Consider the following 14,786-nt stretch of genomic DNA (forward strand, 5'->3'; position numbering starts at 1 on the left):
AAGTACTGGTGTCGAGGGAACTCCAGAAGCAACTGTGAGATTTTGGTAGATTCAGAAAGTAAAACTAAAAACACACGCAGGTCTCACATAACAGATGCAAGAAGAAGAGGGCTGTTTGTGAAAGTCACGGATCTCCAATTTGACGACACTGGAGTGTACTGGGTTGGGATCGACAAAATATATGCTGACATCATGACATCAGTTAATGTGGTCATCACTGAAGGTAAGAATAAATCAGAATCACATTCTCAGAAACACATTCTCACGCCCCAACTCCTCGAATAGGCCTACCGATGCTTGGTCAGTGGCCCTAAACTACAACTATGAGGTACCCTTCTGACGTCATTTTGGACATGTCAACAACGACGTGTCATCTTCCACTCGTTATATGCATAGCGTCTTTTCATAATAAACGTTTGTCTCCACGGGAAGTTAAGGTTAGGCAAAACAAAAAAATGTCAGGTTAGGTTTAGGAAACGAGCGTGGTTGACATTATAACTTGAATGACTATCGACTCACGCCACTAAGTGACTAAGAATTCTCACTACACTAATGTATCATGGGACTATGACTCGTGACAAAATGTCAAGATTTACTTTAGTTTCGCCGAGACTTGAAGTCCTCTGTTAGTATATCCATCCACCACAACGCTCTGTACCGTAGTTGTTCTGTGCAGTTAATAATGCGTTAATTAGATGCCTACTGGGACTGCAATCGTCGGTATTTGACTAGTTACAATTGAGACCAGGTAGTTAGAAACATGGAAACATGGAACACAGGAAATGTATTTCTTTATAATGTCAAGCTGAATTCAAATATATTGCGGTCTACTTTTTTCTGCCAGTTCCAGTATCTAAGCCGAGGCTCCAGCCCTTGAGCTCTCTGGCGGACGGGCTAACGTGCTGGGGGAAGCCCGTGACGGTGCGCTGTGGTTGCACAAAGGGCACAGGCGTTGGTTACGTCTGGTACCAACGGACACACCACAACGAGTTTTTGCTCCACCGCTCGTCAGACTTGCACCTAGAATGTGGCACAGTACAGAAGGACAGCGAGTATTACTGTGTTGCCAGCAATAACATCGGCAGCCAGGAGAGTGATGTCCTCTCGGTGCAGGTGCTGATGCCTGCAGACCGCAGCTGTGTCTATGTCGTTACTATGCAGGGTAAGCACAGATGCAAAGCAAGAATTAGTAACAGTTACTGTGAAGCCTATGTTTATACAACTTTTTTTAGTTTTTGGATTATTCAAAAATGTTTATTGTTAGCTATACTGTATATTGTTTATATAATGAATGAAAGCCCTAGTGTGCTGGGTTTGACTTTGGTGACTCTTAGTGGCCGTATTTAAAAAGACACCGTAGCAAACAGCAGTTCATACCAACCCTTCCCCTAATCAACCTCCCATCTGACCCATGACACATACATGACACATACAGTACACTGCACCAGTTTATAATGGGATTGATTTATATCAAAAGTAATAGTACAAAATCATACAGAAAGGGGTTTTAGATATGATTATATACTATAAAGACAGGCTTAAAAGAATGGACTGATAGGATCTGATTTGTTAACACTGTTGTGAAATCCTTATTGCACAAAGTACAAGCTCATGAAAGAATTCCAGTGTAATGCTATTTGTATTTATCATCAGGCCAACCCTTTTATGACTGTGACGACAGAATGAGCACCACCACTGCCACAACTCCACCTCTGACTACCTGGCAAGCTACCATGAAAATCCACTCTGACACAAGAAACAGGTCTTTACCAATCAATCGAACTGGTCAAGATCCGTTTTTCAGCAGGTTAGACTACAACACTATACTATATGTTTTAGATATAAAAGGTTCTTAAAGGTTCTCTATTCAATATTCAGAGCATATAGCAGCAAACTAGTATTTGCTATGAAAAAATATAGCCGGGCCGGCCGTGCGTGCCTTTTCGTGCATGTGAGTGTGCCTCAATAACAAACTAACCGCTCTGCATGCAGTGGTAATTGCTGATTATGCGGTCACGACTGGCAACGTTGTCGCACCCTCCGGATCCCCCTGCAGATAAACACTGTTCGCTCTTTGCACTTTTATCATCGTTAGCTGCAAGCCGCCAACTCAGCCGACGCTATGTTGAGAGCCACTGAGAGGCAATAAATATGCTCTGAATCGTGTCTCTAGCACCTTTAATATATCTTTAAAAGGATCCACAAAGTGAAAATCAGTCACCAATCAAATCTTTGTTTTCACAGGGCATGGACAGGAGTGCCGTTTTGGTATACGTTGCTGCGTTGGGGTTCTTTTGTGTCCATGTTGATATTTTTGTGCGTAGTGCTCAAAAGTACCAAAGTAAGACACAAAAGTGCCAAAAGGAAGAGGAGGGTTTGTACCAGGCCAATACCTCAGTTGGCTCATTGACCTCATTTTTACAGCAGTAGTTCTTTGGAAGTCATATCAGCCCATGTGACATTGGTTTGTGGTTTTATTATTTTTATCATGGTTCTTTTATAACACGTGAGGATAATGTTGAAGTTTATCACAAATAATAACATTTACATGTCATCTGAGGCCCTCGCTTGCCTTACCAAGAGGTGAAAACAGAGGAATGATCTTCGACCACATGTTCATGCTCAATTAATAGGTCACTATGATAATATTATATTTGTTACATAATATTAGAATGGAATAGTTTAAATAAAGGCAAACAACTTTTTAAATGCCAGCTGGGAAAGATGACCATGACTCTTGATGAGAAAGGAGGCCAGTTGTTGCTCTGCTGTAAACATTCCTAATGTGTTACTGTTCATTTACTTTTATCAGATAAAGCAAATGCAGTTAGCCTGAGTGTTTATTTTCATTCCATTCTTCCATGTAAACCTGTCATACAATAGAACGTGAGGAAACAGGGGGCGTGTTTCAGGCCCTGTACTCTTTACAACAGGAAGCCAAACCCACATATCCTGACCACAAACAGCACGGCTCTCATCTCCATAATGTTTCAAACTAGGTCCTAATGAAGTCCATAGAGTAGCACTGACTTCTAGTATGTTAACTTTATGTTGATACATGAGAGTGATTTAGGAAATAATCCAATGAAAGTGTGTGTGCAATTAGAAATGTAAATAAAGCTTGTTGTTGCAGATTCTGTTTCAGTGAGTGTAAACCAGTTACAGGTTCCATCTTGAGTCTGTACATGTTATGAGTGATGCAGCCTTGAAATACAAGGATACAAGGATAGTTTTTCAGAATCTAAAGAAATGCAAATACCTCTTTCCACATATTTTTAACTGATCTCTTGCACAAACAATGATTCAGCGATGAGGTGTTTTATGGCACGGAAATGTATTGTCTTAGTTGGTTTGATAAAAATTCCAAGGGTTGGCAGAGATATATATGACTGGGCAGTGGCCTGGAGTCTGGACCCATCCATTCTCAGTGCTAGAAGCTGCACGTCCCCAAGTCAGTACTGACATTGTAACATTGTCGAAATAATTTAAAATAAACTTTCAATTTCCAAAACTTCCTTACATGAGTCCTGTCTCATTTTTTTAGAGCTTGAAAGTGACTTAAAAGGGAAATGGGCTTTGTGAGAATAATAGTGAAAGAGGGACATTTCATAAAAAGGCCAACAACTTAAGCTCAGTGGGAAGTACATCACTTCCTCATGCTGGCCCTGCCAGGGTTGGGTCCATTACATCATGCTCTATGAATGCCTTGTTACCATTGAAATGATGACGGATTGTGACTGGCCATGAGGAGAAACATGACCCCATCGGGTTTAGAGGTGAAAGTATTTCAACATCTTTATTATTTTAAAATATGTTGCTAGCTGTATTAAAGGTTAAGATACTCTGTCAAATAGTGGGAATCAGCTCGACCTAAAACATTAATTTAGACTAAACATCAATCCATCAATAATTATAATCCAGTAATGTGATAACATTATTCAGAAATGGGACATTATGCATAATTTGGACAGAGCTAAAACTTTAGTCCAACTTTTATTCAGGAGTTTGAATGTGAATGTGTGATTTTGAATTCTCACCGAGTAGTTAATAATTAATAAAAGTGCGTTTGTATTGTTGGAAGTTTTGATGAACTCATCCTACATCGTGATCCATAACTTTGTCTCGTCAATATTCAAGTTCCACGCGCTAACATGTTGTAAACATAGACTCTATGGTTGTTAAATTGAGGATATGATGATGCGTCACTGATTAAAAGGCCACGCCTATTTCCGCCAAGGAGTCACGTCAGGCAGCCGTGAGGACGGAACCGACATCCACCATTGTAGTTCAGCTTCTGCCACTGTGAGTCTTCACATATACTTGGGTAAGTCAAATCCGATTATCCGATGTTTTTAACAAGCTGCGCTACGAACCCAACCGAAAACGGAACGGGGACATCGCTCAAACGCGACTGAAACGATGTGTCATTGACGTTTGTTTATGTGACGTTAGCTAAACGATAGCTAGCTAACGTTAGCTTAACCCAGTCTGTGTTGACGGGAACCGTTGTGATTCCACTGAATTTGAGAATGTGTTGATAGTGAGCGAGTTAAAAAATAATCAATTGAAGGCGATTTAACGTTTCCCCCCCTGCCCCGGGGGTCCTCTGGTGATTCGGCATAGATCGTACATAAACGGAAGTTAGAGTTCGTCTTTTACACCGTTAGTTTAGCTAGGACGCGGTGCCGCGCCCACAAGGTTTAAGGTTTAGTGTTGAAGGAAGATGGAGGTGGGGACGGAGTGCCTACCTCAAGTGAAGGAGTTTAAGTATCTCGGGGTCTTGTTCACGAGTGAGGGTAAGATGGAGCGGGAGATCGACAGGCGGATCGGTGCGGCTGCAGCAGTAAAGCAGGCGCTGCACCGGACCGTCTTGGTGACGAGAGAGCTGAGCCGGAAGGCAAAGCTCTCAATTTACTGGTCGGTCTACGTTCCCACCCTCACCTATGGTCACGAACTCTGGGTCGTGACCGAAAGGACAAGGTCGCGGGTACAAGCGGCCGAAATGAGTTTCCTCCGTAGGGTGGCCGGGCTCAGCCTTAGAGATAGGGTAAGGAGCTCGGACATCAGGAGGGAACTCGGAGTCGAGCCGCTACTCCTTCGCATCGAAAGGAGTCAGCGGAGGTGGTTCGGGCATCTGATATATGCCTCCTGGACGCCTCACACTGGAGGTTTTCCGGGCACGTCCAACTGGGAGGAGACCCCGGGGAAGACCCAGAACACGCTGGAGGGATTATATCTCCCAGCTGGCCTGGGAACGCCTCGGGATCCCCCAGTATGAGCTGGAAAATGTTGCGGGCGAGAGGGAAGTCTGGGTCAGCCTGCTTGACCTGCTGCCACCGCGACCCGACCCCGGATAAGCGGAGGAAAATGGATGGATGGAAGATGGAGGGAACAACATGCCTGATGTAGTTTCACGGGCTGTTACAGTGGCATCTTTGTAATTTTCATTTTTAAACGTATGCCGAATTTGCCAGTCGAAACTGTAGCTACAGACAAGTTGTGAATTATCTCTGTAAGATTACAGAGACAAGCAGTGTCACGCTAATTGGTTAATATTGAGATATTTGTAATGGAGTTTGACGTAAGGTTTTCTTAAATGAGCGACACAGACTAAGCAACTATGCATCGCTATTTGTCATGTTGGAGATTTTAACTTGAACTGAATCTATATTGATGTTTTAGTTCAATGTAAGTAGAGGAACTTGCTGTTATTGATAATTTACATGTGTGTGTGATTTGGCTTGAATGGAATCAGCGGCAGCATGAACCATGTTAACCAAGTTATTATTTGTCTTTGCCACAAAGCTCATTGACTTCAGTCAGACTTTCCAGATCTCGTCATGAGTGTCGCTTACTTCGTACTACTGAGCAGTCTTGGCCTTGCCATTACCACTCAAGGTGAGTAGAGCGGATAACTTTATAACGTACTTTGTGTGATTTATACACAAACTGGTGTTTAGTATTACGTCATCTTGTCCTCACGTCTAGTGTTAATCTCTCGCTCTCTTTCATTACAGCTCAAGACTGCTCCCTACCAGTAGGAGGAGACAACATGGGATTGAAGGACACTGACATTCTTTTGGAAACGTTCCCAGATGGGGTTCAAGTTTCTTTTGCCTGTAATGCTGGCTACAGAAGCGTAGGAGGGTCTCCAAGCATTACTTGTACTGGTGGCATTTGGAGTCCTGTGAAGCTGAGATGCGAGGGTGAATATCAGCACTTTATTTTTACATTCAAATTCATAATAACAATATTTAACAACAAGTTTAAACTGGCTTTATCATTGTTTGTTTTTCTGGTAAATATTGTTCAACCAAAAAAATACATTCTGGACGAATAGATTAATGAGTCATTCGGGACGTAACGTGTTTTTCTTTTTTCAGTAAAAACCTGTGGCTCTGCTGGAGAAGTGGAGAATGGAAATGTTGATTACCCTGAAGGGATTGACTTTGCCGCTAAACTAGTGGTGACCTGCAATGCTGGGTTAGTATTAAACTGATTACTCTGATGGCTCATGTTCAGAAAATCAAAACAGTTATTCTAATCAATGTGGGTGTTCAGTAGGGCTTATCAGTCAGTGGTGTCATGCTAAATTAAAGGGCTAACACTGATCCTTAACATTTGTTGTCCTAAGTCAAACTATCTTTTTTTTTTTTTTAATTCCCTAATTAGTTACAGATTGGTTGGCAAAAGTAACCTCATTTGTGGAGACGAGGGGTGGCTGGGCAGGTTGCCTGAATGTGAAGGTTGGTAATCTCTCTGTGTTAATACAGGGCACATGACGAAATATAACTCTGTTTCTAGTTCCATTCTAATAGATGTCACTTTTATTTTGCAGTGATGACTTGTAATCCGCCAGATTCGGTAGTGGCTGGCACTTTCAGTCCAATAGAGGAATCCTATCGCTTCCAACAAGTTGTACAGTTCAGTTGTCAAAAGGATCATACACTCAATGGATCAAAATCATTATCATGTTCAGAGGATGGAATATTTAAGCCTGCTCCTCCAACATGTGTCCGTAAGTGTTTTTACCCTTTCTCAACATTTTCCCCAGTGTAAATTGAGCTGTGACAGATAATCTCACATACTGTGGAGAAGGTTATTTTGGGCAATTATATTAATTTCCATTTAAAATGTTCTTTGCCTGCAGGGGTTGAATGCAAAGATCCCGATATAAAAAATGCTAACTGGAAAGGGGGTTCTCGGGCTCCTCACAAATACATGTCTACGGTGACTTATGAGTGCGTAACTGGATATTCTGCGAAAGGAGCGCTCACCCTAACATGTGGAATAGACAATCGGTGGACACCTGGACTTCCAACATGTGAACGTAAGTAATGAATGAAAAGTACTGCTTTGTTTAGTCACTTTTATTTAGGTTGTGAAATTACTGCATGAAAAATGCGGAATTAAAAATGTCAGGATGAATCTGTAACATTATTTGAAAGTCTATTACCACACATCCTCTCTTGGCCTGTGGTGTTTCTCGAGAACCGCTCAAACAAACAACTTCACTCTCAGCACTAGCTCTTTGGTCCTGAGCAATAGTTGACACGCACACGCACACGCACGCACGCACGCACGCACGCACGCACACACACACAACTCAAACACTGGTGAAATACACTGGTTCATGAGAAAAAAAACACCAGGGCCTGACTTAAGCGTTGGGCAAGCTAGGCTCCCTGGGCACTCGTCACTGTCACTTTTTACCCAGCCGTCCAATCACAGTGGAGATGGGGAGGGACAAATGGCCCAAGTCATGATCAGATGTGTTTTAATATGAGTGTGTTGTGGTCTTAGTGTGTATGACATTATTGGTTGGTACTAGGTTACGTAATTATGTTTCATATTTTGTTGTACAAGAAGAAAAGATTATTCAATTTGAATATGAATTTTTTTTATTTTGTGCACAATATGAACGGGATGTGATTTAAAAGGGCATTTTTCATTTCTTCTTGACTTGAGAATTAATAAGTGTATCTATGAGGTGTTAAAAAAAATTCCTCAACATTTTTCCCCAGTGTAAGTTCAGCTGTGATAGATAATCTCACATACTGTGGAGAAGGTTATTTTGGGCAATTATATTAATTTCCATTTAATATGTTCTTTGCCCGCAGTGACTCAATGCAAAGATCCCGTTATAGAAAATGCTGCCAGGGATGGGGGTTCTCTGCCCCCTTACATTTTCAAGTCTACGGTGACTTACAAGTGCAAATCTGGATATGTTATGAAAGGAGCGGGCACCCTAACATGTGGAGTAGACGGTCGGTGGTCACCTGCACTTCCAACATGTGAACGTAAGTCATAATTGAAAAGTACTACTTTGTTTAGTCCCTCAAATGCACCTTTTATTTATGTTATAAAATGACTGCATACAAAGTGCTGAATTAAACCTTTGCGGATGAATCCGTAACATTACTTTACAAAGTCTATTACCACACATCCTCTCTTGGCCTGTGGTGTTTCCCGAGTCGCTCAAACAAACAACTTCACTCTCAACACTGTAGCTCTTTGTTCCTCAGCAATAGTTGTGTCACACACACGTCGTGACTATTCAAACACTGGTGAAATACACTGGTTCATGAGAAACAAACACCAGGGCCCGACTTGAGCGTTGGGCAAGCTAGGCTCCCTGGGCACTCGTCACTGTCACTTTTTACCCAGCCGTCCAATCACAGTGGAGATGGGGAGGGACAAATGGCCCAAGTCATGATCAGATGTGTTTTATTATGAGTGTGTATGACATTATTGGTTGGTACTAGCTTACGTAATTACGTAATTCAATTTGAATATGAAGACATTTTTTTTAATTTCATATAATGTTAGATGTGTGCACAATATGACCGGGATGTGATCTAAAAGGCATTTTTCATTTGTTCTTGACTTGAGAATGAATAAGTGTATCAATGAGGTGTTAAAACATTTTCCACAGTGTAAGTTCAGCCGTGACCGATAAACTCACATACTGTGGAGAAGGTTATTTTGGCCAATTAGATTAATTTCCATTTAAAATATTCTTTGTCTGCAGTGGTGCAATGCAAAGATCCCGATATAAAAGATGCTGCCAGGGATGGGGGTTCTCTGCCCCCTTACAATCACATGTCTAGGGTGACTTATAAGTGCAAATCTGGATACGATATGAAAGGAGCGGGCACCCTAACATGTGGAGCAGACAGTCGGTGGTCACCTGGTCTTCCAACATGTGAACGTAAGTCATAAATGAAAACTACTACTTTGTTTAGGTCTGTTAAGAAAAGTCAACCTGTTACATTTGCTCATTGCTCGGTGGTTCAATTTAGTTTTAAAAGTCAGTAAGTTGCTATAACTTCAGCTGTAAGTTACACTACTGTTTTTAAAAAAACGTTTCCACAATTGTTTATGCTCTCACTCAAAGGCACCTTTTATTTATGTTGTGAAATTACTGCATAAAAAATGCTGAATTATAAATTTCCGGATGAATCCCTGACATTAGTTGCAACATACTCTCTTTGCTAAGACTAGTGCAGTGCCCTGTTCAGAACCAGAAGCTTGGCCTGTGGTTTTGCTGTTTCATGATATATTTGGTTCCAATTGGTTGGTACTAGCTTACGCAATTACAGTTCATATATCTTTTTACAAGAAGAAAACATCATTGGAATTTAATTTAAAAATATGAAGAAATATATTCTCTTTTCTGAATACTGTTTTTGCAGTAATATCCCCCACCACACGTCCTTCTACCACCCAGAAAACAATAGGTAAAGTCCACTTTAATACTTACGAACCATCTAAAGCCCAACAGCGTCTCCTGATAAAATGTTGCTATTTCTTTGTGCCAAAAAACCCAAAAGGTCACAATATTTTACAGTGTCAACGCTCATTAATATCTCTTGGCTCAAACTGCTATCAATGTGTTTGTGTTAAAGTCGAGGTTAAATGAAAAATGCCTTTAAACATTTTAGATCACATCCCAGGTGATCTAAAATGGGATCTAAAATGTGTTTTGTCATTTTGTTTGTGCAAAAAAAAAAAATGACAAAACAATTTCCTTGTATTTTTATGTCAAAATCCACCAATCTTTTCCTCCTGTAACTCTAAATATGTGTGCTTACGTACTGTGACATCATCCATAAATCAATCTGCGGTGATTAGTTGTTCAAATCTTCAAAGTACATTTCCTTATTAGTTGACTTGCTTGCCAACTAACTCATGGCACGCTAACTTTTTATGTACAATATTTGACAAATGAATGGATTATATCAGTTTAGAAAAGGTAAGATTGGTTTATGTTTGCTTATGACGTGGTTAATGACAGAATGTGTAGAGCAGTCATCAACTCACAGCAGTCAAAACACACTCGCCATTTATTTCACTGTTATGTCTTTCACCTTATCTCCTTCCTCAAACGTGGCTGAGCCCTAGTTGATGTGTCCATGTGAGATACAGGAGATGGACTGGATGTTTTTCTTTTAATCTTTTGTTTGTATTTCTCTACTTCAGATGCTGACAAACCTGGTAAGTCCTCAAAGTAATCTCTTATTAATTAAATGAATTAGTCTTTTTTTAACAGTTACAGATCAGAATTGTAGTTCAATTAACCAAAGCCACTGTTATGTTATGTTACACAATTATGTCCTTATTCATTGTTTTTTTGTTTTTGTTTTTACAGGCAACAATGGAAATAGCGTGGTGAAAGTGTTGGGTATTGTTTTAGCTGGTAAGTTTCTACTTCATAATTTAACAGTAGATCAAGACTGTAAAGAGGTAATGTTGATCCAAATAAGATCACGATGGTCTCGGAACAGCACGGTGATATTGCAGTAGCGCGGGCATCGCGTTCCTATTTGAGACAACAAATAACAAGGTGACTCATTCAGCCATTAGACCATGCTCGCGTGGTAATGTCTGGATGTGTCATTTCACTGTAGTTTGTGTTTGGTACTTGATGTCCATGTTTCTATGTTGGATTTATATCAGGTTTTAATTTTTAAAAGAGCAAAAGCATTCATTTCATAAAAAAATTCTTTGTGGGATTACCAATCTATCCCTTTTCATGTCTGGCATTGAAATGGCTCTTCATTTGTCGGCCTCGTGGCTCACCATCTTCAAAAATCTTTTTTTTCCTCATCAAAATAGTCATTGTTATTGTCCTCGTTATCGTTGGATTGGTTATCTGGAGACTTCGGCCGTTCATCAAACGACGGTAAAATGTTGTTTAATTCATCTCTGCAGACTGCTTTTGTGACCATCTGACCGTTGGTGGATCACTGTCAACGCTTTTCCAACCTTTTTATGTCTGTGTTTTGTCAGCATTTTCTTACTGTTACAGCTCGCTATCTGTCAAGCGTTGCATGTCGAAGTTGGGTGCATTTGATAGGCTTTTTAACAAAGGTATGTTCTCTACCACACGGTGTCTGTGTTGTCATAAGGGAGTGCTGTAATAAGCCCTCAAAACACTCTCCTACACAAAGCTGTCGGTCACTCAGTAGAAAGAGCTCTGCCCCTAATGCCTTTTTATAGTTGTTTTAATCAAATGCAGCATAAATGATACATTTAAATATTAACAAGGTATGCACGTTTTTTGTTACTGCGTTTGTTTCCTGTTCTTTTTCCACATGCTACATATTTACATGACCAAAGAGGAAGCACAGGTTCTAGCAATAGAATGATATGCAAATTGGATGTTTCATGTGCATCCACACAAGCGATGTCATAATATAGTATGCCGTTACCCCTTTTTAACGAGGGTCTGTCCAGTTAAGAATCACAACTTGATGAAAGCTACTGGTTGCATGGCATCATCAATGCTAGTGTAGTTTGCATACTTGATGCCAGGTAAGCAGAAGACACATAATGTCTGATTGTAGAATCAACAGAAACGCTGTTTGGGCTGAAGTTTGATTAGTAGTTTCTGCTTAAAATTCCCTTTCTGTGTTTTTTTTTTTTTAAACGTTGGCTGATTTTTATCTCTGCAAAATAGGAAGTAGTGGTTGCTGGTACGACTCGTTTCTGAGGAAACTGTTTTTGTTTCCTGTTGGGGTAGAGTTATTTTTATGCAATGCCTAATCGCTGTTTAGGAGAGTGTCTTCAAAGTTAAAGATTTAATAAACCCTGTCGCATCACTGCGTATACAGTTTGGAAACTTGCATTGAAGTTTCACAACTCGGCCCCACAAGCTAACTGAATTGGACTTTGTCAAATAAACTTTTGGTCATCCTTATGGCTGAAAAGATGGAGGCCATATAACATTACGACAACAGAGCATTTGTTGGTATTATAGTCGTTTTACTTTCTGCAGAAGAGGTGTTCACATTTTTCCTATTTATTATTTGAACTGTTTGTCTGATGATGCTGTGCTTGATTCTGGCTCTTAGAAATGAATGGGTAGTATTTAGATTTTTCGGGCACAGATGGACATCAGCAGACGATGACGTGTGTGTTTGTGAGGTCGTCTTAGGAGATGGGTAGTCTGTAGTCTTGTGGGGGGGGGGGAGAGAAGGTGTTTCTCTGGGCTTCCTGAAACTCTCTCGCTTCTTGTGCCTGGTTGTTCATAAGCAGTAATGCTGATCAGTCATTATTGGATTACAGCTCTGCGAGAAGCAATCCTGACAAAGCCGTTCCGAACGAGGGAGAGACGGTAGCACTCGCGGTAAGAAGATGGGCCAGTTATGCCAAAGGAACAGTTAATGATGTGATCATGTTGGCAGAAGCTTTAATATTCCATACTGTATATCTATAATGTATTACTAATATTTTCTTCCTTCCATAACTAACTTTACTCTTCAGTTAATTTGTTCCTTTCACAGGGCTGTATTTTTTTTAGTTTTTGTTTTTACATTTTGTCTAAAAAATGTCTAATTTGGATTCCTTTTCTCTGCTTCTCTTTTTCTCTGTAGTAAGCGTCCTGTTTGTCCAACATTGCTTGCTGTAAGAACGGCCGGTTGAGGAGATGATGCCACGAGACAAGTCTTTGAATGTACTTGTGTCGTCCATTGTGCATGTGGACGGCACAGTCTTGTGAAAAGTCTGAGATTCAGAAACCTCTGCAAATTGAGTTCAATACTTGTAACTCATGCTATGAGTCACTACTCTTCTAGTTTGACAATAATTTTTGTTTCTGACAGGCAACTCATAACTTTTTTTCTGTTGCACTAAATTTAATTCAGTGATGTTTGGGTTCCCTTCACATCACAGCACTGTTTCAATGCTATAATTATGAAGGAATGAGATTTCACCTTCTCAAACGTTTGCACTAGCGCATAGCTTGGTCAATTTAGCTTGACAGTGACCTAAAACAAGCAAAATCAGTAAATGTTTCCATGCTTGACCTTTTTTAAATAGTTATGATTAAATTGATTTGTGTTGAACTCTGAAACATTCAAAATGGCAGAGACCTGTGTTTTACTTAGGAACACGGTGGATTTACTTTGATTAAAAATTATACCATTTGTGTAACAGATGGAAATAATGAATTCATCAGAAAAGACATTTTTGTAAAAGACTTGCTGAGGCTTCTGTATTGTAGGTTCAAGTTCCACCTTCCTAGAGATAATACAACAGTCTGTGAAACAGAACCTAGCATTGCCTAAATATATGGCACGTTCCATATGCCTTAATGCAAAAAGCCAAGTGTTTTAGCTTGTCAGTTGTATGTTTCTTTTTAATGGAGGCTTTAGTTGTGGGCTCAATGTTTATGCTAAATAATTAGCCATGTTAAAGGCCATGTTTGGCAGTTTTTTGTGTAGCACTATAACTTCACCAAATGTATTTAAACAAATCATTTTTATTATTGGTTTGTTAAAACTTCCCCCCCGCCCCCAAAGTACTGGTGTTGTAGAAATCTCTCTTCCAGATGTCAGTTTAATATTTGTGGAGCCCCACACACACACACACACACGAAGCATACTTTAGGACACAGGCATGGTTTCTGTGGTGGCATAAAGATCATTTGTATATATTGAACAAAAATGTTTTTCAGAACATCTCAGTAAGATTATTTTGTTTCAGGTTTTTATGTTGGCGCTAGCTTTTGTAATTAATGAAATAAAACAATAACAATGAAAGTGTACTGCCTTTATTTTGCAATTAACAATTTTCACCTCCAATTCTCCCATTGACTCATACACCAACAGGCTACATGTGGCCAACCATTGGGAACCATTTCATACATAAGACCCGAGACTTCCAGAAGCACAACCACCCACACAATAGTGTTCACAATATATGGTTTATAAAAAGACAGTTGAGTCAGTCAAAAGTTGTAGTATAGTATTTCATAAAACAGACATAGTACAGTGTAGAATAGGTCAAAAAGTTAATAAAAGCAGTCTTATGTCAAAGTTATGTTACAGTATGTCGAAACAAAAGGCATAGAATAGTATGTATAAAAAGTCATAGTAAAGTATTTCATTAAAAAAAAAATCAGTGTATCATAAGAGCCATCTTTTGGTATGTTGAAAAAATTATAAAGTCAGTATAGTAAGTCACCAAAAAGTCATGTCATAAGGTCATAGTATCCAAAAAATAGCATGAAAAAAATTGTGGCGTGAGTGAGAAAATGTTAAAGGCGGCCTCGCCAACGAGGACAGATGGGAAAGCTCCATGGGTGGTGAACTTGAGCCAAAAACCACATCGGGCCCAGGTGTGGCTCAAACAGATAACTAGCCTGAGCCTGCAACACAAGGAAGATCCAGCAAGACAAGGGACACCTGTGTAAATGTGTGTACATTAATTGCATTTGTGTATATTTGTTTGCACAAGACCTTGAACTGTAAAAAAATTGTAAGTCAGAATGGCAAGTCAGT

At 39.9% G+C, this 14,786-nt stretch overlaps 1 protein-coding gene and 1 long non-coding RNA gene across 7 annotated transcripts; both read left to right on the forward strand.

The window, feature by feature from the left end:
- Positions 1 to 596: 596 nt before the first annotated feature.
- LOC306703768 lies at positions 597 to 3,465 on the forward strand. The gene is made up of 3 exons (XR_013767297.1): positions 597 to 1,162; positions 1,654 to 1,807; positions 2,245 to 3,465. It is a non-coding gene; the product is annotated as an uncharacterized lncRNA (long non-coding RNA).
- Positions 3,466 to 4,237: 772 nt separating this feature from the next.
- LOC306705800 (zona pellucida sperm-binding protein 3 receptor-like) lies at positions 4,238 to 13,353 on the forward strand. 6 transcript variants are annotated; one of them, XM_079172651.1, is made up of 15 exons: positions 4,238 to 4,324; positions 5,806 to 5,898; positions 6,018 to 6,206; positions 6,384 to 6,483; positions 6,673 to 6,746; positions 6,839 to 7,018; positions 7,151 to 7,330; positions 8,121 to 8,300; positions 9,032 to 9,211; positions 9,696 to 9,740; positions 10,483 to 10,497; positions 10,652 to 10,699; positions 11,119 to 11,185; positions 12,571 to 12,631; positions 12,879 to 13,353. In XM_079172651.1, exons 2-15 carry the CDS (start codon positions 5,841 to 5,843, stop codon positions 12,879 to 12,881), a joined length of 1,380 nt encoding a protein of 459 aa, XP_079028777.1. In that variant the 5' UTR covers positions 4,238 to 4,324; positions 5,806 to 5,840; the 3' UTR covers positions 12,882 to 13,353. The 6 variants fall into 6 exon arrangements, with proteins under 6 accessions (XP_079028777.1, XP_079028780.1, XP_079028781.1 ...); XM_079172652.1 differs by having other exon boundaries at positions 4,241 to 4,324; positions 5,833 to 5,898; XM_079172653.1 differs by having other exon boundaries at positions 4,275 to 4,324; positions 5,820 to 5,898.
- Positions 13,354 to 14,786: the final 1,433 nt, after the last annotated feature.

This window comes from Pholis gunnellus (genome assembly GCF_910591455.1).
Source record: "Pholis gunnellus genome assembly, chromosome: 2".
NCBI classification, from domain to species: Eukaryota; Metazoa; Chordata; class Actinopteri; order Perciformes; family Pholidae; genus Pholis; species Pholis gunnellus.